At 44.9% G+C, this 25,167-nt stretch overlaps 1 protein-coding gene and 1 long non-coding RNA gene across 2 annotated transcripts in view; one reads left to right on the top strand and one right to left on the bottom strand.

The window, feature by feature from the left end:
* traf3ip2a (TRAF3 interacting protein 2a) overlaps nt 1-11,050 on the bottom strand; it is a 75,105-nt gene extending 64,055 nt beyond the window's left edge. Inside the window, exon 1 of the mRNA XM_063040743.1 lies at nt 10,987-11,050. Within this exon, the coding sequence (XP_062896813.1) occupies nt 10,987-10,993 (7 nt within the window). The 5' untranslated portion in view covers nt 10,994-11,050. The remainder of the gene's footprint in view (nt 1-10,986) is intronic.
* Nucleotides 6,629-25,167, top strand: part of LOC134342513 (uncharacterized) — a 61,575-nt gene continuing 43,036 nt past the window's right edge. Inside the window, exons 1-2 of the long non-coding RNA XR_010017037.1 lie at nt 6,629-7,454; nt 24,120-24,720. This is a non-coding gene — a long non-coding RNA (uncharacterized LOC134342513). The remainder of the gene's footprint in view (nt 7,455-24,119; nt 24,721-25,167) is intronic.

Raw genomic sequence — 25,167 nt, 5'->3', positions numbered from 1 at the left:
ATGAAAGACCCAAGGCTTGATTGACTTAAGCACCAGACCCAATTGGAAAGGTTGGGTACAGGCCAAATCGAGGCAGAGGGGCCCAGGCCTGAGAGTGTATCGAAGCAGCAGGGCTTGGGTTGAAGATGGAGGAATGACCCGAGGTTTGGACAATTTTAGCGCTGCACCAAATTGAAAAGGTCAAGGTGTCCTGGCGGGAGGCAAGGGACGGGCTGGTTCACCTCCCTGCTCCGTGAGGTTTACTTGTCCTCTGCGCTGAACTGAGGCTGTGGCCTGCAACTAATTGGCTCCTGAATTGGCTGCAGTAGTGACTGGTTTTGTGACTGTGGACTCACTTCTGTGAAATTCAGTTCTGAATGTTATTTTGCTTACTATTATGGTTAGTATGATTTGTTTATTTTTCTGCACAGTCTTTTATTTTAATGGGCTCCATTGGGGTTCTTTTTTTGTGGCTGCCTGTAAGGAGACCCATCTTCAGATTGTATATAGTAAATATACGTTGATAATAAATGTACTTTGAACATTATGGGAATCCTGTTGGATCTATAAATTTGTCAATGACAGAACTGTTGCTGGCAGACTTTCAGAGAGTGATGAGGAGGCATACAGGAAGGAGATAGATCAGCTGGTGGGGTGGTGTCACAACAACAACCTTGCATTCAGCGTCAGTAAGACCAAAGAATTGATTGTGGACTTCAGGAAGTGTGAGTTGAGGGAACACACATCAGTCCTCATCGAGGGATCAGCAGTGGAAAGGGTGAGCAGTTTCAAGTTCCTGGGTGTCAGCATCTCTGAGGATCTAACCTGGGCCCAATATAACGATGCAGTTACAAAGAAGGCACAACAGCGGCTATATTTCATTAGAAGTTTGAGGAGATCTGTTATGTCACCAAAGACACTTACAAATTTCTACAGATGTACTGTGGAGCATTCTAACTGGTTGCATCATCGTCTGGGATCATTGCACAGGATCGGAAAAAACTGCATAAAGTTGTAAACTCAGCCAGCTTCATCATGGGCACTGGCCTCCTCAGCATCCAGGACACTTTCAAAAGGCGATGCATCAAAAAGGCGGCATCCATCATTAAGGACCCATCAGTCAAGACATGCCCTCTCCTCTTTGCTACCATCAAGGAGGAGGTACAGGAGCCTGAAGACACACACTCAACATTTCAGCAATAGCTTCTTCCCCTCCGCCGTCAGATCTTGGAATGTACAATGAACCCATGAACACTACCTTAGGATTTTTCTTCTCTTTTTGCATTACTTATTTAATTTAATTTTCTTTGTTATATATACTTCTTACTGTAATTTATAATTTTTTAATGGATTGCAATGTACTGTTGCCACAAAACAAATTTCGAGATATACTGTATCAAGTTAAGTTTATTGACATTTAACTATATACATGTATATAACACATATAACAATAAAATATACTATAGTGAAACAAGATGTTTCTTCGAACCAGGGTGTAAAGCGGAGGAGTACACATAACACACATAGTATACACGATAACTTACGAAGGTAAGGATAAAATCTACAGATGAATCACACATAAGTAACAAACTAAAGTGCATCAGTATTAAATATTGTAAGGTATGGAACAGATTAACAGTGACACTTTGAATACTATGCCGCAGGGAGTTCAGAAGCCCAATGGCCTGGGGGAAGAAGCTGTTTCTCATTCTAACCGTTCTTGTTTTCATGCATCAGTCTCCTGCCTGATGGTAGAAAGTCAAGGAGAATGCTGGATGGATGGGTGGGATCCTTAATAGTACTAAGGGCCCTGCGTCTGCAGCGCTCCTGATAAATGTCCCCGGTGGATGGTAAGGAGACTCCTGTGATCCTCTCGGCTGTTCTCACAGTCCTTTGTAGGGATTTCTGGTCTGATGCTCGACTGCTCTCATACCAGATGGAGATGCAACCTGTTACTTGCCAGTGATATTAAACCTTATTCTGATTGTGGATCTCTGTGGGGTGAACCCATAGTCATTGGATCTGAGTTAGGACTGTCTTTACATGGATATTAATGGAATTCAATCCGGTTATGAGCCATGACTTGCTGTGGTATTGTTTGTTAACGTGTGGGGAAAGGGTTTGATCTCCCCAGAGAACTACTGCACCACCACACCACTGTTCACAAACATAATTTTTAAAAAAAAATCTTTAAGTCAGATGCTTTAAAAAGAACTTATAACATTTTGCTGTGAAGTGTATTATAAGAGTTGATAGTGACAGAATGGGGGACTCACACTTGATTCAACTACCTTCCTTCTGGATGTTAACAAATCTCTGCAAGCCCATGACAAGTAGTTCATGTCATGCATGAGATACAGTTTTATGAAATGTCTTCAAATATCCTTAAAGGTCGAAGGTGTGACCCACGTCTGATAGGGATAATTGTCAGAAGTCAAATTAAACCTGATCTGAAAGCAATCGCCAGCTATTAGCAACACTATGAAGATAAGAATTGTCCCACCTTACAACAGAGTTCATAGCTAAGAATGTCAACACATAAAAATAAAAGTCACAGATTTAAAGGTGAATAATTCGATCAAAAGGCACATTACATATCTGCGTCCAGTTAGAATTTATAGGGAGAGGTTCATGATCAGCCAGTTCCAGTGAGGTTTCATTCTGTGCATTGTTAACTTAATATTTGCCTTTCATTTGATGACTGACTTGAGGTGCATTACCAGCTTTTAATTCTTGTTTCAAATCTTGACAATGAATAAAAATAGGATCCAGTGCTTTCCCAGTGTATATGACAAATAAACTTTTCTTGGGCTTCCAGCTAGGTACAGGTATCGATTATAACCAATGTTTCGATAACAAACTCCGGCATCTTCTTCAGGTATGATGCCTGGGCATGTCTAGTCTGGTGGTATTTATACCCCCCCCCCCGGTAGTCCATCCCTCCTGATTGGTTAGTCCTCACCCAATCAGGTTTCAGCTCTCCCACCTTGCTTACAATCGAATTCCAGTTCTCACCAAGAGCAAGACATTCGTCTTTGTTAAAATTCTTTTCCTCTGGTTTTATATCAATGGCTTCCTTTACCATGTGGTCGCAAAAGCCATTGGCACAGCACAGTAGTTTTGTGTTGTCGAAGTCAATCCTATGGCCATCACAAATGCAGTATCCTCAACAATACAGCCACCATCACGCCTCTCAATGTAGAGCGGCTCTTTCTACTTTGATTAATCGTGCAAAAACTATTTGGGACCTGGAGAGCTTCCCCGAGGAAATAAGCAGCATGTTCCTACAGAATCACTACAAGGTGAAGGAAAAATCAGGCCCTTAAAAGGGCCGACAGAAAAACCAGAAAACCTAACAACGAGGAGGAACCTGTTGCTACTGCCTGCCTTCACTATATTTCCACAGTTTCTGGAAGGATCACCAGGATGCTGAAGAAATACTGGATTAATACCATCCACAAACCCGTAAGCAATCTCAAATCACAATTTATGTGGGTCAGAGATGACCTGGGCTGTGAATGCGAACATCGGCCATAGAGGAGACATGGTGGAAACCCGCATCAAGGAGCACAAGAGATTGTATCCATTTGGGTTATCCGGAGAAATCAGCGGTAGCAGAACATTGACTTCGACAGCTCAAGACTACTGCGCCACACCAATGGCTTTTGGGACCACCTGGTAAAGGAAGCCATTGAAATAAAACTAGAGGAAAAGAATTTTAACAAAGACGAAGGTCTCACTCTAAGTCTGTCTGTCTAGGTACCGTATCCGATGCGGACTTTGGTGACCATGGATTTCCATATAGATCTATCCTTCGTTTTTTGGATGACTTCCATTTCCTCGATGTGCAGCCACCTGGCTATGCTTTTGATGTACATAGGCCGAGGTCTTCTTCCAGGTTTACTCCCCTCAATCTTTCCAGAGAGTATGAGTTTTTCTAGATCATCTTTTCGCATGATATGTCCTAGGAATCTGAGTTGTCTTTCTCTTATTTCACTCTAAGTAAGAAATGGAATTTGGTTGTATACAATGTGGGAGAGCAGAAATCTGATTGGAGGAGAACTAACCAATCAGGACTATGGGGGGAAAATACCACTGGACGAGACATGCCCAGGCATCATCCCTATGAAGATGGCAGAGTTTGTCATCGAATCGTCGGTTATAATCGATATTTCTACCTGGCTGGAAGCCAGAGAAGAGTTTATTTGTAGGTATAAAAATAGAACAGTGCCTATAAAAAGTATTCACCTGCCTTGGAATTTTTCATGCTTTATTGTTTTACAACATTGAATCACAGAAGATTTAATTTGGCTTTTTGACACTGATCAACAGAAAATGACTCTTTTGTGTCAAAATGAAAACAGATCTCTACAAGGTGATCTAAATTAATTACAAATACAAAACAGAAAATAATTGATTGCATTAGTATTCACCCCCTTTGATACGACACACCAAATCATCACTGGTGCAGCCAGTTGGTTTTGGAAGTCACATAATTAGTTTAACAGAGATCTGTTTTTGGAGACCTGTGTGCAGTCAAGGTGTTTCAATTGATTGTAGTAAAATACACCGGTATCTGGAAGGTCTAACTGCTGCTGAGTCAGTATCCTGGCAATAACTACACCCCGAAAACAAAAGAACACTCCAAGCAATTCCATGAAAAGATTATTGAAAAGCACAAGTCAGGAGATGGATACAAGAAAATTTCCAAGTCACTGAATACCTTTTGGAGTACAGTCAAATCAGTCGTCAAGAAACGGAAAGAATATGGCACAGTTGTAAATCTGCCTAGAGCAGTCCATCCTCAAAAACTGAGTGACCATGCAAGAAAGGGCAAGTGAGGGAGGCCAACAAGAGACATATGACAACTCTGGAGGAGTTACAAGCTTCAGTGGCTGAAATGGGAAAGACTGCACATACAACTGTTGCCTGGGTGCTTTACCAATCATCGTCTTATGGGAGAGTGGCAAAGAGAAAGCCACTGTTGAAAAAAAAACTCGCATGAAACCTCAGCTAGAGTTTGCAAGAAGGCATGTGGGAGACTCTGAAGTCAGCTGGAAGAAGGTTCTATGGTCTGATGAAACCAAAATTGAGCTTTTTGGCCATCAGACTAAATACGATGTTTGACGTAAGCCAAACAATGAACATCATCAAAAACACACTATCCCTGTCATGAGGCACAGTGATGGCTGCATCATGCTGTGGGGATGCTTCACTACAGCAGGCCCTGGAAGGCTTGTGAAGGTAGAGGGTAAAATGAATGCAGCAAAATACTGGGATTTCCTGGCAGAAACCCTAATGCAGTCTGCAAGAGTATTGCAACTTGGGAGAAGATTTGTTTTTCAGCAAGACAATGACCCCAAGCGTAAAGGCAAAGCTACATAGGAATAGCTTAAAAACAATAAAGTTAATGTCTTGGAGTGGCCACGTCAGAGTCCAGACCTCAATCCAATTGAGAATTTGTGGCTGGACTTAAAAAGGGCTGTTCACTCACAGTCCTCACACAATCTGACAGAGCATGGGCAGTTTTGTAAAGAAGAATGGGGAAAAATTGCAGTGTCCAGATGTGCAAAGCTGATAGAGCCTATCCACACAGGCTCAAGGCTGTAATTGCTGCCAAATGTGCATCTACTAAATATGACTTGAAGGGGCTGAATACTTATGCATTCAATTATTTTGTGTTTTATATTTGTATTAATTTAGATCACTTTGTAGAGATCTGTTTTCACTTTGACACAAAAAGAGTCTTTTTCTGTTGATCAGTGTCAATAAAAGCCAAATTAAATCCTCTGTGATTCAATGTTGTAAAAGAATAAAACATGAAAAACTTCCGGGGGGGGGGGGTGGTGAATACTTTTTATAGGCACTGTATATTCAAAACACTTTTAGATATTCCGGGAATTGAGGGGATATAGATCTAGTGCAGAATGTGGTGCTGAGAGATGGCCCGGCCATTGAACAACAGAGCAGGCTTTTGGACTGGATAGCTTCGTCTTGCTTCAGATGGCCGTACTACCTGCATTACTTTATTCTTTTCTATTTAAGCACAAAGGCAACATTCACTTTTGTCTATAAATGTAAGCGTGAGATAGGGATGGGCACGAAGGACCAGGCAAATTGTGGTGCACTTGAGGTCCTGAGGTGATTACCTATGGGACCAAGCTGGGCCAGCACAACTTCCAGAGATCCTTGCAAAAGCCACCCACTTAGGTCTGAGGAAATATCATTTATCAGCTGAGTCAACTCTCACAGAAATCTTGTTACATTTCAATGACATCATCTCTCATTCTAAATAGAGAGTATATTAATCTCTTCTTGTAGAACACCCCTTCCATCCTGGGAGTCAGTCTAGTAAACTTTCCTTACCCTCCCTCTGATGGGAAGATCAGACCTATCCACAATATACCATGTACAGACTCTCTATAATTGCAGTAAAACATCATTACTATTGTATCCAAATCCTCTAGCAATAAATGCCAATGTACCATTTGTCTTCCCAATTGTTTGTTTTACCTGACCCTTAATTTGCAATCATTACAGTCACACCAACACCTTCCTACCTTGCACCATTTAAACATAATACTTTTCTGTTATTTAAACCAAAGTGGGTGATGTTCTTACTTAAACCCTTGATGATCCTGCCCCATCTTATTATTACTTTCTATGTGCTGCTACCTGTTCCTTTAAAATAGATTCTAGCATTTTTCCTATTATTGACGTCAGGCCTCTAGTTCTCTGTTTTATTTGTCCCTCTTTTCTTAACTAATGGAATTACATTTGCTATCTCTAGTCTGTGGTAAACATTGCAGAATATATGGAATTTTGGGAGATGGGAAGTGCATTTATCAGTTCCAAGCTACTTCTTTCAAAACAGGTCATCAGGTCCTAGGGATTTGTAGGCTTTTGGCTTCATTAATTCCTCTGATCTGTTTTTTTTTTGCAAATGCTAATTTATTCCAGTTCTTTGTTCACTTTAGACTCTTTGACATCATTTGATATCAAATCTCAGACATTCAAATTTCATTGGGGTAGACTTTAACACAAGGAAATGTTCGACTATCAACTTTGCGAAATGCTGGCAGTCAACCAGCAGCTGTTTGTTCCTCCTGAAATAAACTTCCGTTTGACCATGGAGATGCAAATCAGTTCTCACTACACCATCACAGAAAGCCAAGCTCCAGCCTCAGTATATTTACTTATTTATTGAGATACAGCACGGAATACGCCCTTCAAGCCACACTGCACAGCAGCCTTGGTTTAACCTTAGCCTAATCAAGGGACAACTTACAACGACCAATTAACCTACCAACTGATACGATACGCCTTTGGACTGTGGGAGGGAACTGGAGCACACTCCCATGGTCATGAAGACAGGGTACAAACTCCTTAAAGGCAGCAACGGGAATTGAACCTGGGTCACCTGTACTGTAAAGCATTGTGCTAATCACTCGCTACCATACTGCCTATGGATATTGGTGAGTATCTATTATATCCAATTTTCAGAATATCTTTGTTCAAGAAATGTGGACATGGCTGCCGTTGGCAACATTTCTTGTTGATGTCTAAGACGATGAGAGGCATTGATCATGTGGGTAGTCAGAGTCTTTTTCCCAAGACTGAAATGGCTAGCATGAGAGGGCACAGTTTTAAGGTGCTTGGAAGTAGGTACAGAGGAGATGTCAGGGGTAAGATTTTTACGCAGAGAGTGGTGAGTGCATGGAATGAGCTGCCGGCGACGGCAGTGGAGGTGGATACGATAGGGTCTTTTGCGAGACTCCTGGACAGGTACATGGAGCTCAGAAAAATAGAGGGTATAGGTAACCCTAGGTAATTTCTAAGGTAAGGACATGTTCGGCACAGCTTTGTGGGCTGAAGGGCCTGTATTGTGCTGTAGGTTTTCTATGTTTCTATTTCACTATCCAGCTCTAATCGTCCATGAACTGAGGAGATAGTGAGATGTCACTCACTTTGGTGGGTTGAGATCAAACACAGGCCGGATCAGAGTAAAGGTGTCCTTCCATAAAAGACATGAACGAATCAGATGGATTGTTCTTGTACAAGAATCTGGTAGTTTCATGGTTTCCATTATCGAAGCTAGCCAGTGGGATGATAATGTGTTCAGAAATGAAAGCACAGCAGATACTGGAAATCTGAAATGCTGAGATGACTTAACAGGTCAGACAGCATCCACACAGAGGGAGGGCAGGGAGAGAGAGATTATGGTTTCCCATCACAATCCTGGTTCTTTACCAAATGTCCATGATGAATCTCAGAGATTATCCGTGCTAATCTAATCCTGAAAAATAAAAATAATCTCTTTTGTTTTCTCCAAGTGTTGAACAGTTTGGACTGAATTACCTTAGGTACTGCCCCGATAGGTGAATCTGACACCCCATTTACAAAGACGGCGAGAAGAGAGCTGCTTCTCTAGGCTACAACACACATCAAAGTTGCTGGTGAATGCAGCAGGCCAGGCAGCATCTCTAGGAAGAGGTACAGTCAACGTTTCGGGCCGAGACCCTTCGTCGGGACTCTCTAGGCTGCCTTCACATTTGGGATGCTTGTGTCCATCATGACAAACTAGGTCCTCTAATTTATTCCCAACCAGGCTCCCAATAAAATAAAACTGGTGCTGGTTAACAAAACGGAAGGGCAAGAGAATACTGGAGAATTCCATTCAGACACCCCCAAGACCAAAACCACTGTAACTCACTGAGCCGTACCCATCCTGGATCACAAAAACATTCAACATTTACTGTTGACTGTAGGTCCATGAATTAGGCAACACAAGAGACTACAGATGCTGTTAATTGGGAGCAAAGAAAAAAACAAATGGCTGGAGGAACTCAGCAAATCCAGCGGCAATGGTGGGCTCAGAGGGATTGTTGACATTTCAAGTTGAGACTCTGAATCAGGACTGTGGAGGGAAGAGAGCCAAAATAAAGACATGAAGAGGTGAGCGGATGGGCTGGTAAGTAATGGGTGGGAATAGGAGAGGATGGAGATGATAGGATAGAGCTGAATGGGACGGGGCAGGGGGCTTGGTGCAGTAGGGAGGGAGTGGGCAGTGTGTGATTGGTAAAAGAAGGGGTAAAGGGGCAGGTATAGTTAGGCAGGAGGAGGAGAGGGCAGAGGGAGATTGAATGTGATGAGTGGAGACGAAGGAAGCTGTGGATGCTGGAATCTAATATAAGGAAGACGATAACCCAATCAGAGAGGGATGATAGGCTGATGGAACCAGTTGGGGCAACAGGAGACCCTGTAGGTTAAGTGATGGGCCAACAGAACCAGGTGGGGACTGGAACAGAACTTGATAATGGAGGACTAGCAGGCTGGCTGTTGGGGGGGTAGTGGGGTGGAGGTTGTGAGAGTGGACTAGAAGGGGAGTGAAAAAGAAATACAAGGTGCAAGCTAATTGAAATAGAAAAGTTTGCTATCCATACCATTGGACTGTAGACAACTTATGAGGATTATGTATCGTGTTGTTCTTCTAGTTTGTGGCTGACCTCGCCCAGCCTGTGGAAAATGCCATGGACATTCAAGTCCATGGGACAATAGGAGACCAAGAATAGACTAGTTGACCATTTGCAGAGGATCTGTGTTCTGCACACAATGGCCATCCCAAGCCACACACATCAAAGTTGCTGGTGAACGCAGCAGGCCAGGCAGCATCTGTAGGAAGAGGTGCAGTCGACGTTTCAGGCCGAGACCCTTTGTCAGGACTAACTGAAGGAAGAGTGAGTAAGGAATTTGAAAGTTGGAGGGGGAGGGGGAGATCCAAAATGATAGGAGAAGACAGGAGGGGGAGGGATGGAGCTAAGAGCTGGACAGGTGATAGGCAAAAGGGGATACGAGAGGATCATGGGACAGGAGGTCCGGGAAGAAAGACAAGGGGGGTGGGACCTAGAGGATGGGCAAGAGGTATATTCAGAGGGACAGAGGGAGAAAAAGGAGAGTGAGAGAAAGAATGTGTGCATAACAATAATAATAAGTAACAGATGGGGTACGAGGGGGAGGTGGGGCCTTAGCGGAAGTTAGAGAAGTCGATGTTCATGCCATCAGGTTGGAGGCTACCCAGACAGAATATAAGGTGTTGTTCCTCCAACCTGAGTGTGGCTTCATCTTTACAGTAGAGGAGGCCGTGGATAGACATGTCACGATGGGAATGGGATGTGGAATTAAAATGTGTGGCCATCCCAAGCCCCCAGCTTCATGCCATTTCAACTCTCCCTTACATTTCCACAGCAATCTGTCCATCCTCAACTACCACTGCACTGTCCAGCTAGAACATCAGCTGTTGTTCTGCTAACCTGTGTCGAGCTTCACCTTGGCAGTGCTGAGACTGTAGAGGTCGGTGTGGGAATGGAAAAGGGAGTTGAAATGGCATGCCAAAGGCAACTCGGGGGTGACCATCGCAGGTAGTGTGGCTGCTCCACCAACTGGTCGCCTAGTCTATGCTTGGTCTTGGTGCAGAGGAGGCCAGATTGGGCACACTGAATGCTGCAGTTTTGGTCTCTGTTTCTGTATTCCATCTTTATCCCTCTGGGTTCCAACTGCTCATCATCTCTCTCCTCACCTGTTTCCACCTATCTGCCTCATCCCTCCCTCTCACTATTTTATCTCCCCTCTGAACTCTCACATTGGACGCAGCGTCCGGAAACATTGACCATCTCTTTCCCTGCTCTGGATGCTGCTCGACCTGCCAAGTTCCTCTAGCAGCCTGCACGCAAGGTGAACGTTTTAAACTGTGAAAGGCTGATTTGTCCCTCAAACACGCCCCCCCCCACCCCCATGCCATCGCAGCTCAAGCGCCGAGCTTCTCAGAAAACGCAGCCCAGTGCAATGCTCAGGCTCCTGCTGTGCCTCGCCTTGTCGGTCCGAGGGAAGCGTCCACTCGGCCCTCTGCTGGGATCCGTCAGCCGAGGATGGCGGGCAAATCAAGCCCGGCGATTGGTTGGTTGCCCATCCCCTGGCCCACCGAGCCCACAGTTGGGGAGCGTGTCCTACCTTGCATCGGAAGGTCAGTCAAAGAGCACCTCAGTTGCTCTGGGTTTGCCGCTGTTCATAGAAGTGTAACGAGGAAGATACCAGAGTAATAAATTGAAAAAAAAATCGGGGACTGTCTCAACTCACCCTATGCAAATAGGCTCGGCTGTAAAACCCCAGCACTCCCCGAGGCCAGGCTGATTGCGAAGTGGGACTTCCCGCTTCCTGCTCTCGCGACTGGAAAACTCTTTCGGCATAACTTTGCTGCGCCGAGTACGGGAAACTCGGGCAGTGCGAAATATCCCGAATATAACGAAAGGCTTAGGTAATAAACAAATAAACACACACACAGAACTCGGTTTAGAAACAGTGTGTGTACTCAAACGTCCCAGTACTTGAGAGTGAGGTCTGATATAAAGCAAAACTCCCTCTACTCTACACCTGACACCCCCAGGAATGGAGTCAGGTGCAGAGTAAAACCGTATTCCGCCCCCCCCCACCTCACTCCTTTAGGAATGGAAAGTGGGGTCAAATCCAGAGAATGTCCAGATGAAAAGTCAACTGCCCATTCCCCCCTCTCTCCCTCCCATCGAGTCACTGAGTCGTTGCTCCGGAATGGAACATCTGGAGTCTCTTGTGTCTGTCTCCATAAGACTCCTTCCACTACCAAACCTCACAACACCCAGGGCAGAGGAATGGGGTCAGGTACAGAGAAACATGCCCATCTGAGATTAGTGTACAGAGCTTCTCCGGGGCTTATTACAACACAAAGGAGGCCGTTCAGCCCATTGTCTGCTTCACAAACAGGACAGCATCTGCAGATGCCTGAAAATCCAAAGGAACACACACAAAATGATGCAGGAATTTTCCTCAAGCATTTTGTGCATGTTGCTTTGAATTTCCAACATCTGAGGATTTTCCTGTGTTTGTGATGCCTCTACTACTGCGAAGTCTCTCTCAGGGATGCCTACCCAGAAGTTTAAATCTTCTATACGATGGGAGTTTGATGAACCTCTCTCTCACTGTGATCTGACTCCAACCAAGTGCTCTTTCTCGAACTTCCGGTAATTGGCACTCCCTCTCCTTCACCATTCCCCATTCCTTTTTCCCTCTCTCACCTTATCTCCTCACATCCCCATCACCTCCCTCTGGTGCTCCTCCCCTTCCCTTTCTTCTGTTCTCTCATATCAGTAGGTGCATTTAATGTCAGAGAAATTTATACAATATACGTCCTGCAATTCTTTTTCTTCGCAAGCATCCACAAAAACAGAGGATTGCCCCAAAGAATGAATGACAGTTAAATGTTAGAATCCCAAAGTACCCCCCAGCTCCCCCTCCCACGCGTAAGCAGCTGCAAAACAATGACTCCTCCCTCCCCCACCAGCAAAAAAGCATCGGCACCCCACCCACCGAGCACTCAGGTGTGCAACAAAGCATCAATAAAGACACAGACTTGCAGTACTCCAAAGACTACTCATTCACCCGGTATTCCACATACCACAGGCTCTCTGTCTCCCTTTTAAGGGATAAAGAGATGTCCCCGTTTCACAGCGAGAGGTGAAACTTAACATCAGATTCTCCCTTCTCCAGCCCTTTATCGCTTTCACCAATCAACTTCGCAGCTCTTTACTTCACCCTTGCCCTTGCCTCCTGGTTTCACCTATCACCTATCACCTACCACCTTGTACTTCTTCCTCCCTTCCCCCACACCTTCTTGCCCTGACTTCCTTTCCAGTCCTGATGAAGGGTCCCAGCCTGAAACATTGACTGTTTACTGTTTTTCAATGTGTTCCATTGTGTGTATGTTGGCTTTCAGTGGAGCATTCTCTATCAACCTACCAGCCCACTGGTCCCCAGGAAACCTACTTACTTTACACAAATGAAAGGAACTTAATGACATGGCAGGGAACAACGTAAGAGAGCAGGGATAAAAGAAAACTTGCAGCAAGACGTGACAAAAGTGACTCACAGGATGGTACAAGAGAATGAGGTTTTGGCTTTTCACTATACTTATTAGTGATCTATGTAGCAGAATACGAGTAATTTACAGTCAAATTTGCAGATGAAAGTGTAATGAGACCTTTGGGCCTGTGTGGGGCGCCAGAGAGCATTGGGCCTCCAGGAGTTTAGATCACCTGAACTGGTTAATTGTTGTCTAGTGAAGGTCGTTAATCATTTAGATTTCCTTGTGTTTTTCTCAAGCAATTTGCTCTTTGTGATGTGGTCTCCTGGTGCTTTCTGTTTAAATTTGTTAAGTTTATTTTGATAGGCTCAGGGATTCTGTGTTTCTTGTATTATTCAGGTGGATGCCTGATTAGCACTAATCGCAGGGTCCTAGTTTTGAGAAAGTTACTTCTCGTGGTGTCGCTCAGCTCTTGGTGCCATCTCTATATGCAGAGATCCTCCGCAGTTGGTTTGCGATATTGCCGTGCACGTTGTGACAATAGATGAGGTGCACTGTGAGAGGCACGGAGGAACATCTGGAGAAACATCTGAAATGCCTGCTTTGCTGACGGACTGGGAGTCAGACTGTGGTCGGGTGCTTCCAGGATGCTGCATTGGCAAGTTTGCAATGCTGGAAGCTCATGGCAGGAAGAGTTTTCTTCCTTCTACCATCTGCGTGAGATTATGGGACTTTCGAGAGACTTTGAGACCCTTTTTACCGTGCCCATGGTCTGTTCTCCTATCAAATTACGGTATTGCTTGCACTGTTGTAACTATATGTTATAATTATGTGATTTTTGTCAGTTCTTTTTAGTCTTGGTTTGTCTTGTGTTTCTGTGATATCATTCTGGAGGAACAAATTGTATCATTTCTTAATGCATGCATTACGAAATGACAATAAAAGAGGACTGCGTGTCCTCATAATCTAATCTAATCGAATCCTTCTGTCATAGTGTGCGTTGGCAATGACTGAACCCAGGACAGACTCCCGTGTAGAGATGGAAACAAGGGCTTATACATCGGAAATCCAACAGAACACCAGTAGCTCGACCAAGTGACACCGTGAGACAAATCATTCTCAGAACAAGGACCCCACGATAAGCTCTAATCGGTCCACTTTAAATAATCACTGTACACAGAAAACCCATGCCAGGCAAAATAAACGCGACAAGATTAAACAGAAAGCACAAGGGCTTAACAACTCAGGTTAAGACAACAATTAACAAATACAGGTGCTCTCGAAGCCCAGCATTCTATGCCTTGCCGCACACAAGGCTGCAAGGGGTATTTCTTAAACTGGGAGAACAGTGAACTGAGAATGATAGAGAAGCAAAGGTAAAAGTGTCCAACCAGCAAAAACCAGGAGGCTGTGGGCAGCCTTGCAATAAAACCACAGAAAAGATGAGAGAGTGATGGTATTTACCTTGCAGGGTTGGGATGAAAGTTATGTTGCAGTTATAAAAGACTACATTTGACCGCAAGCAACACTCACAAAATGCCAGAGGAACTCAGCAGGCCAGGCAACATCTGTGGAAAAGAGTACAGTTGATGCTTCGAGCTGGAACCCTTCAGCAGGGCCCCACTTAGTGTACTACATCATTCCTGGAACGACACCGTGGTCAGATTTACTGGACTTGGGTGTAATCAGCAAATACAACGTTGTTAAGAAGAGATAAAGGATGTATTGTTGGCGGAGGCATGGCGGATCAGTGTGAGAATATCATAGTTAACCTGTATAACATCTTAGGGCCAGGTGTGAAATACTATGTACAGTCCTGTTGCATAATCGGAGAGGACGTCAGCATGTTGCTAGGACAGGAGAATTTTAGCAAGGAAGAAAGATGAGGGTTTGTTTTGCAGCAGGGATTGATGAGTGTTGTTACAGGTCATCATTATTAGAGGGAAGTTGGAGGGAAAAGAACCTGTTTATCGAGTCTTTAATATGAAGAGAAAAAGCCCCAGAATGACAATGCCTTTCCAGTTGTGTCCACTTTCCTACTGCCCTGATTACAGACCAACTCAAGGTTCTTTTGATCAACGAACAACAGAGCTTGTTCAGCCCAGAAATTTCTACATGCCCCTCGACACCTCTGCCACGATCTCAGTGCTCTTCAACCTGCTGGGTTAAAAGATCCTTCTACAGCTTGCAAATTTTGCACAGATTATTCTGACAGAAGAACAGAGTCTTTACACTTCACTCACTGTGGAAGATCGCATGGTCACAATGACAGACTTCAGAGCAAAAGTAATATTCGAGTAGCAACTCTTAAAAGCAACTAGGTGATTCACTGAAACACACACAAAATGCTGGAGGAACTCAGCAGGTCAGGCATCATCAATGGAAAGGAGTAAACAGTCGACATTTCAGACTGAGACCCTAATGAGGGTCTTTTCCATAGATGCTGCCTGGACTGCTGAACTCCTCCAGCATTTTGTGTGTGTTGCTCTGGATCTCCAACATCTGCAGATTTTCTCTTAGCTGATTCATTGAACAGGAGCTCCCAGGTGAGAAGAGAAAGCCTCACCTCCGTGCTGTGTTTGATCTTATTGATAACGATCTTGTGTTCAGATCTTAAGCAGGATGATTGGGGCGGTGTGGTTATCCTCAGGAGCTGCTAAAACTCAGCAGACTGAGAAGTAAGAAGCAGAACTCGTATCCCCATAGAAAACTGTGTGCGCTGCACAGTTCCTCTCTTGGTATCGGCAATTAATTAAGCCATTGAAACATTGAACATTTCAGGCAAAATTCTGGCTTTTGATACCAATGCACAATGGAAAGTGGATCTGAAACACCTGTTTTCACAATTTCTTCTTCTTTCAACATTACCTGCATCTTAACAGTTGTGTGGCAGCCTTCACTGACCACTCAGAACTTCACGGAGACCAGTCTGCCCTTCATGACCTCTGTCTACAATTCTCACTGCCTCAATAAAGCAGTCAATGTTCTCGAAGACCCCACCCAAACCAGACATTTTTGCTTCTCCCTCCTCCCTTGCTCTAGGCAGATCATCCAAAAACCAGAAAGCCCACACCTCTAGGTTCAAGGACAGCCTCTATCCTGCTGTTATATGTTTTCCTAGTGTGATAAGATGGACTTTTGACCTCACAATCTACCTCGTTGTGACTTTGCACTTTACTGTCTACTTGCACTGTACTCTCTTCGTACTGTAATACTTTAAACTGCACTTTGTAATTTTTACCTCGTACTTCCTCAATACACTGTAATGATCGGTATGCAAGACAGGTTTTTCACTGCATCTTGGTACTTATGACACTAATAATCCAATTTACTTCCTCCATTTGATCTCAGGATGACGTGTTTCAAAGTCAAATTTATTATCAAATACATATATATAACTATATAATCATATAACAATTACAGCATGAAAACAGGCCATCTCGGCCCATCTAGTCCGTGCCAAACTCTTACTCTCACCTAGTCCCACCGACCTGCACTCAGCCCACTCAGCCCATAACCCTCCACTCCTTTCCTGTCCATATACCTATCCAATTTAACTTTAAACGACAACATCGAACCTGCCCCAACCACTTCTGCTGGAAGCTTGTTCCACACAGCCACCACTCTCTGAGTAAAGAAGTTCCCCTTCATGTAACCCCTAAACTTTTGCCCTTTAACTCTCAACTCATGTCCTCTTGTTTGAATCTCCCCCACTCTCAATGGAAAAAGCCTGTCCACGTCAACCCTATCTATCCCTCTCATAATTTTAAATACCTCTATCAAGTCCCCCCTCAACCTTCTATGTTCCAAAGAAAAAAGACCCATATATGTCACCACATATGGAGAGTCATTTTCTTGCAGGCATTTTGCAGGAAAATAAAGAAATTCAACAGAAAAGCTGTACATAAACAAAGACTGTCAAACAACCAATGTGCAAAAGAAGACAAATAGTACAAGTAAAAAAATAAATAAATAGAAAGTGAGGTGTAGAGTTATTGAAGGTGAGTCTGTAGGTTGTGGAATCTGTTCAGAGTTGAGGTGAGTGAAGTTATCCAAGCTGGTTCAGGAGCCTGAAGGTTGTATGGTAGTAATTGTTCCTGAACCTGGTGATGTGGGACCTAAGGCTCCTGTACCTTCTTTCCAATAGTAGTAGCAGGAAGAGAACAGGTCCTTAATGATGGATGCTGCTTTCCGGTGGCAGTGCTCCTTGAAAATGTTCTCAGTGGTGGTGGTGGGGGGAGGGTCTCTGCTTGTGGTGGGCTGAGCTGTATCTGGCACGTTATGTAGACTTTTCTGTTCCTGTTTCCATACTATGCTGTGATGCAACCAGCCAGGATACTCCCCACAAACACAAGAAAATCTGCTGATTCTGGCAATCCAAGGCGAGACACACAGAATGCCGGAGGAACTCAGCAGGTCAGGCAGCATCTATGGAAATGAATAAGCAGTCGATGTTTCCGGCCGAGACCCCTCATTGGGGCTGTGCACTGTCAAAGTGGAAGTGTCATTCTAAAGAGCTGGTGCCACAGAGAAAACAAGACTTGTATATGTGATGCCTTCCACATTCCAGGGATCTCCTAAAAGGTTTAATGTCTATGACTCAACAGAGCACTTTAATTACGGTTATACTATGTACTGCAAGGCCCCATAATAGCCAAGTGACAATTTGATTTATTGTTATAAAGGAAGTCTCTTCCTGGGGTTGTTCAGAGTAGTATTTTTGAGTTATGGTTAGAGTATGGAAACAAAATTTGTTCAAGCCACCCAAGGTGCCTTCCTGAGCGCCTCCCATTTGCCTGCACTTGGTACATATGCTTCTAAACCTTTGCTATCCATACAGCTGTCCAATACACTTTATGCCCATGCGACAGACCTGACGATCATCTCATTCAACGGGAAGCTCCTCTGTCCATACAGTACCCCTCTATGCATGTCTTTTTAACGAGTGCAAGTTTGAGGTGCCAAGGTGCCTGCTCTAAGTTCACACAGTCCTTCTTTAAAATCTCTGAATTTAGACGAGAGAACCTCATGTGAAGACTCCATCGCAGACAGAGTGGGAAGAAGTGGGAATGAATATTCCACCGTACACAACGGGCACCAAACAACTTCTTCCCTGCCCACCATCCTGCTTGCTCAGCTCAGTCCTGAGGCAATAGACCATGACATATAGAAACATAGAAACATAGAAACATAGAAAATAGGTGCAGGAGTAGGCCATTCGGCCCTTCGAGCCTGCACCACCATTTATTATGATCATGGCTGATCATCCAACTCAGAACCCCGCCCCAGCCTTCCCTCCATACCCCCTGACCCCTGTAGCCACAAGGGCCATATCTAACTCCCTCTTAAACATAGCCAATGAACTGGCCTCAACAGTTTGCTGTGGCAGAGAATTCCACAGATTCACCACTCTCTGTGTGAAGAAGTTTTTCCTAATCTCAGTCCTAAAAGGCTTCCCCTCTATCCTCAAACTGTGACCCCTCGTTCTGAACTTCCCCAACATCGGGAACAATCTTCCTGCATCTAGCCTGTCCAATCCCTTTAGGATCTTATATGTTTCAATCAGATCCCCCCTCAATCTTCTAAATTCCAACGAGTACAAGCCCAGTTCATCCAGTCTTTCTTCATATGAAAGTCCTGCCATCTCAGGAATCAATCTGGTGAACCTTCTTTGTACTCCCTCTATGGCAAAGATGTCTTTCCTCAGATTAGGGGACCAAAACTGCACACAATACTCCAGGTGTGGTCTCACCAAGGCCTTGTACAACTGCAGTAGTACCTCCCTGCTCCTGTACTCGAATCCTCTCGCTATAAATGCCAGCATACCATTCGCCTTTTTCACCGCCTGCTGTACCTGCATGCCCACTTTCAATGACTGGTGTATAATGACACCCAGGTCTCGTTGCACCTCCCCTTTTCCTAATCGGCCACCATTCAGATAATAATCTGTTTTCCTATTTTTGCCACCAAAGTGGATAACTTCACATTTATCCACATTAAATTGCTTCTGCCATGAGTTTGCCCACTCACCCAACCTATCCAAGTCACCCTGCATCCTCTTAGCATCCTCCTCACTGCTAACACTGCCACCCAGCTTCGTGTCATCCGCAAACTTGGAGATGCTGCATTTAATTCCCTCATCCAAGTCATTAATATATATTGTAAACAACTGGGGTCCCAGCACTGAGTCTCATTAAGGCTTGCAAGGGAATCGTCTTTGCACCTTAAATGAGTTGTTGTTGTTTCTCCAATCCTCAGGGGGGTGTGGGGGCGGTGGAGAGGGTTGAAATCCCAGTCTGTGGTTTGCGGGTTCCTTGTCTCTTTGTCCCTGGAGATCCTGGTCCCTGGTGAAAGTGTGTGAGGTCAGTGCTTTATAATTGCACTGAAGTCCCTGGGGCTTTTTGCCCGAGTGTCTGACTGACTGGAAAGGCAAGGCTTTCCTTAGCTGTTTACACAGTTTAAGTATTGATCTTTTCGTGTGTGAACTCACAGTCTCCTTCAGTCCGAATGCAGCTTTTATTTCTCACCCTCCACTCCAGAACACAGAATCATTGAAGAGAATCTTTACCTCACTGGGACAGGCACCCTCAACAGCTCCTCGTGGAGCAATCTTTTCACTTCTTCTCCCCTGTCTGACATCTAAGACTTCCACAAGTCCCACTTTTTAAACGTGCCCACCCAATACTTGCATTCTCTTTTCTCTCCCCCCCGCCACCTTCCATTGTCCAGAAGGTACAAATGATACACGTGCCACCAGGCACAAAATGCAGGAGGATCTCAGCAGGCCAGACAGGATCTATGGAAATGAATGAACAGACCCTTCTTCAGGACTGGAGAGGAAGGGGAGGGACTCCAGAATAAAAAGGTGGAGGCGGGGAGGGGAAGGAGGACAAGCTGGAAGGTGACATGGCAGGTCTACCTAGCATTGCTACACCAGCGCACTCCCTTCCAGTCAGGGCCCCAAACAGTCCTTTCAGGTGAGGCAGCACTTCGCCTGTAAATCTGTTGGGGTCATCCATTGTATCCAGTGCTCCGGATGCAGCCTCTTCTATGTTTGGTGAGACCTGACATAAATTGGGGGACCGCTTAGTCGAGCACCTCTGCTCCATTCGCCAAAAGCAAAATCTCCCAGTGGCCAACCATTTCAGTTCCTATCCCCAGTCCCGTTCTTTCATGTCGGTCCGTAGCCTCCTCTTCTACTGTGATGAGGTCACTCTCAGGGTGGGGGGAAGCAACATTTCATATTGACAGAGTAGATGTAGAAAGGATGTTTCCCATGCTGGGGGAGTCTAGGACAAGAGGGCGCAGCCTCAGGATAGAGGGGCGTCCATTTAAACCACAGATGCAGAGAAATTTTTTTTCAGCCAGAGGGTGGTGAATTTGTGGAATTTGTTCACCACAGGTAGCTGTGGAGGCCAGGTCGTTGGGTGTATTTAAAGCAGAGATTGATAGGTTCTTGATTGGACATGGCATCAAAGGTTACAGGGAGAAGGCCGGGGAATGGGGTTGAGGAGGGGATAAAGGGATCAGCCATGATGAAATGGTGGAGCAGACTTGATGGGCCAAGTGGCCTAATTCTGTTCCTATGTCTTATGGTCTTATTTCATCTAGGTAGCCTCCAACCTGATGGCATGAACATCAATTTCTTCTTCTGGTAATTGTTTTCAACCCCCTTCCCTCTTTTGTTGCTCACTCAGGCCTCTTGCCTCTTCTCCTACAGCCTGTCACCTACCCCTGGTGTCCTTCCTATCTCCCACAGCCTGTCACCTACCCCTGGTGTCCTTCCTATCTCCCATGGTCCACTCTTTTCTCCTTTCATATTCTTTCTTCTCCAGCCCCTTACCTTTTCTATCCACCTGACTTCACCTATCACCTTCTAGCTTGTTCTCCCCTCCCCCACCTTTTTATTCTGGAATCTTCCCCCTTCCTTTCCAGTCCCGATGAAAGGTCTTCGTCAAAAACGTCGATTGTTTATTCATTACCATAGATATTGACTGACCTGCTAAGTTCCTCCAGCATTTCAGTGTGTGTTGCTCTGGATTTCCAGCAGCTGCAGAATCTATTGTCTTTATGCACCCAGCTCAAGGACAGTATCTCTCCTGTAGTTACAAGACTCTGAAATGCATCTCGTGTATGATAAAGGCAAATTCTTGACTTCACAACCTACCTCATCATGGCCGTCACACCATATCACATTTGCAATGCACTTTCTCTGTGACCGTACCTTTTACACCATTTTCTACCATCCATTATTGATTTTCCCTTCACTCCCTCAAAGTGATCTATGTGGATAACTTGCAAAGTCTTTCACCGTAACTCAGTGCATGTGCGGAAAATAAACCTTCATCATTTTTGACCCGTCATCTCCCATTTTTGATCCCTCCTCCCACACCCCCCGATTCATCCAACCCTCTTGGCCCACGGTCAGCACCGCTTCACCCATCCCACCCATGTTTTGGGCTGAGACCGTTCATCCAATGGATAGAAGGGAGGCAGCCACGGTATAACATGGTGGAAGGGGGCATGGAGCAAGAGGTGACTGGTGATTGCGGGATCCAGGTTAAATTGGGGTTGTTGGGGGGGGGGGAAGCAAGAGTGGGAAGAGCACCACAAGTTTTTCCGAGGGGCTTTGAGATCTGCCGGTGGCACATAGGTAAAGTAAAAGGCAAGGAGTCATGATCTATTCTCATGATAGAGGAATTTTCACCTTGGTCTAACTAGTGAGAGCTCGATGGTCACATTGGAAGGTTGTCCCTTTCTCCAGACTGACAAATGAACAGCAGATATAGACCCCCAGGCCCCGAAAGCCCACCCCACCCCACCGTTCAATGTAATAGAGGATACTGTCATTGTACATTCCAGCCTCCCACGGTGCTCCAGAGAAAGACCCAATGCTTGCACACTGTTGCAGTTTCATCATTTATTTCTTATTTAAAAAAATACGAAATTTATCTCAATAGTGAAGGCCCTATAACGGGTAGTCAAAGCTGTCAGTGGTATCACCAGCATCTGCCTACCTGCCTTCAAGGATGCAGATACAGAAAGGTGCTGGGAAAAAGCCAGCAATATCACGAATGATCCCACCCTGCCTGCTCATGGAGTGCTTGCTCCACTGACATCAGGAAGGAGGCTCCGTAGCATCCACACCAGGACCATCAGACTCAAAAACAGTTACTTTCCCCAAGCAGTAAGCTGATCAACACCTCCGCCCACTAACCCACCCCTCCACCACTACTTTATAATTTCCTGTCAGATTCACCGCATGTACAGATACCCCTGCATCCAACGCCTCTTTATGCACATGCAGTCAATCCACATCTATAAGCTATCATATGTATTTATATTTATAGTGTTTTTTCCAACTTACTGAGACTTTTTTGTGCTGCGCCAGATCAGAATAACAATTGTTTTGTTCTCCTTTACACTTGTGTACTGGAAATTGATTATGGGGAGCAAGGACATGCAGACCAATTGAATAATTACTTTGGTTCTGTCTTCACTAAGGAGGACATAAATAATCTTCCAGAAATAGTAAGGGACAGAGGGTCCAGTGAGATGGAGGAACTGAGCGAAATACATGTTAGTAGGGAAGTGGTGTTAGGTAAATTGAAGGGATTAAAGGCAGATAAATCCCCAGGGCCAGATGGTCTGCATCCCAGAGTGCTTAAGGAAGTAGCCCAAGAAATAGTGGATGCATTAGTGATAATTTTTCAAAACTCGTTAGATTCTGGACTAGTTTCTGAGGATTGGAGGGTGGCTAATGTAACCCCACTTTTTAAAAAAGGAGGGAGAGAGAAACCGGGGAATTATAGACCGGTTAGCCTAACGTCGGTGGTGGGGAAACTGCCGGAGTCAGTTATCAAAGATGTGATAACAGCACATTTGGAAAGCGGTGAAATCATCGGACAAAGTCAGCATGGATTTGTGAAAGGAAAATCATGTCTGACGAATCTCATAGAATTTTTTGAGGATGTAACTAGTAGAGTGGACAGGGGAGAACCAGTGGATGTGGTATATTTGGATTTTCAGAAGGCTTTTGACAAGGTCCCACACAGGAGATTAGTGTGCAAACTTAAAGCACACGGTATTGGGGGTAAGGTATTGATGTGGATAGAGAATTGGTGAGCAGACAGGAAGCAAAGAGTGGGCATAAACGGGACCTTTTCAGAATGGCAGGCAGTGACTAGTGGGGTACCGCAAGGCTCAGTGCTGGGACCCCAGTTGTTTACAATATATATTAATGACTTGGATGTGGGAATTAAATGCAGCATCTCCAAGTTTGCGGATGACACGAAGCTGGGTGGCAGTGTTAGCTGTGAGGAGGATGCTAAGAGGATGCAGAGTGACTTGGATAGGTTGAGTGAGTGGGCAAATTCATGGCAGATGCAATTTAATGTGGATAAATGTGAAGTTATCCACTTTGGTGGCTAAAATAGGAAAACAGATTATTATCTGAATGGTGGCCGATTAGGAAAAGGGGAGGTGCAACGAGACCTGGGTGTCATTATACACCAGTCATTGAAAGTGGGCATGCAGGTACAGCAGGCGGTGAAAAAGGCGAATGGTATGCTGGCATTTATAGCAAGAGGATTCGAGTACAGGAGCAGGGAGGTACTACTGCAGTTGTACAAGGCCTTGGTGAGACCACACCTGGAGTATTGTGTGCAGTTTTGGTCCCCTAATCTGAGGAAAGACATCCTTGCCATAGAGGGAGTACAAAGAAGGTTCACCAGATTGATTCCTGGGATGGCAGGACTTTCATATGAAGAAAGACTGGATGAACTGGGCTTGTACTCGTTGGAATTTAGAAGATTGAGGGGGGATCTGATTGAAACGTATAAGACCCTAAAGGGATTGGACAGGCTAGATGCAGGAAGATTGTTCCCGATGTTGGGGAAGTCCAGAACAAGGGGTCACAGTTTGAGGATAGAGGGGAAGCCTTTTAGGACCGAGATTAGGAAAAACTTCACACAGAGAGTGGTGAATCTGTGGAATTCTCTGCCACAGGAAACAGTTGAGGCCAGTTCATTGGCTATATTTAAGAGGGAGTTAGATATGGCCCTTGTGGCTAGGGGGGTCAGGGGGTATGGAGGGAAGGCTGGGGCGGGGTTCTGAGTTGGATGATCAGCCATGATCATACTGAATGGCGGTGCTGGCTCAAAGGGCCGAATGGCCTACTCCTGCACCTATTTTCTATGTTTCTATGTTTCTATGAAATGATATTAAACAGTCTTGAATCTTGTATTTTCAGGGGATTTGAGGAAGAATTTTTTTTCCACCCAGAAGGTGGTTGAAATCTGGAATCGATTCCCGAAGGTGTTGGTGAAGCCAGGTGCTCTCACGTTTAAGAAGTATTTAACTGAGCACTTGAAATGCTAAGGGATAGGAGATGATGAGGTGAGCGCTGGAAAATGGGACTAGTATGGTGGGTACTTGATGGATGATATGAACACAGTGGTACTGAAAGCCCCGTTCCTGTATTGTAGGACCACACCTGGATATCTCCCTATCCACCTCTTGTTGATGACTGTCTGGTGCAGCACCTTTAAACATTGTGGCACGTAAAGGCAGACTATACATCAGAGTTCTTCATACCACTGAGCCTGCTCTCCTGAGAGTGAATACTTGTTTTTTATCTGCTGATTTGATCCTCTATGGCTGTTATCTGCACTGACTTCATGTTCAAATGATTCAGGGGAATAGTTCAAATACTGCACCACACCACCTCTTGGTGGCCAGCGTTGGAATTACAACACAACCATTGATAAAGGAATGGGAAGTTTACCCTAGCAATCTTCTCTTCTTCTTTGGTTGTCTGTCGAAATCCGATGACGATGTCCACTCCTTTAACGGTGAGATCTTTGATGACTATACAGTCCTATCCTGGACCCACAAGCTCTATTGCAGATGGGACATGTATATGTAGTAGTGGTGGTGGTTCTGGTGGCAATCATGGCTGCATTTCTCCTGGCTCTCTTCTACCAGCGCAAAAAAAAGGTCAACAGTGCATTTTATGAGACCTAGTTGTTGAGGAACTATCTGAGGGAAGAGGGTGAACGCTTGAAATGATCAGCAAATTAACCAGCGTCTGTGGAAAGGGGAAAACAGTTATCGTTTTGAATTGAAGGCCCTTTATCAGGACTGGGCAAGGGGTGGGGTGGAAACAAGGCAGTTTTATGTGGCAAAGAAGGTGGGGGAAGGATTGATAAGATAAATAGTTTAACCCTGATGGGGTGAGGTTATGATTACCGTGAGGAATAGGAGGAGGAGGAGGAGGCCACTTAAACCCTTGAACTTGC

The sequence above is a fragment of the Mobula hypostoma genome, chromosome 2, assembly GCF_963921235.1.
Source record: "Mobula hypostoma chromosome 2, sMobHyp1.1, whole genome shotgun sequence".
NCBI lineage: Eukaryota > Metazoa > Chordata > Chondrichthyes > Myliobatiformes > Myliobatidae > Mobula > Mobula hypostoma.
The sequence above is the reverse complement of the archived record's forward strand: the minus strand, read 5'-3'. Positions and strand labels throughout refer to the sequence as shown.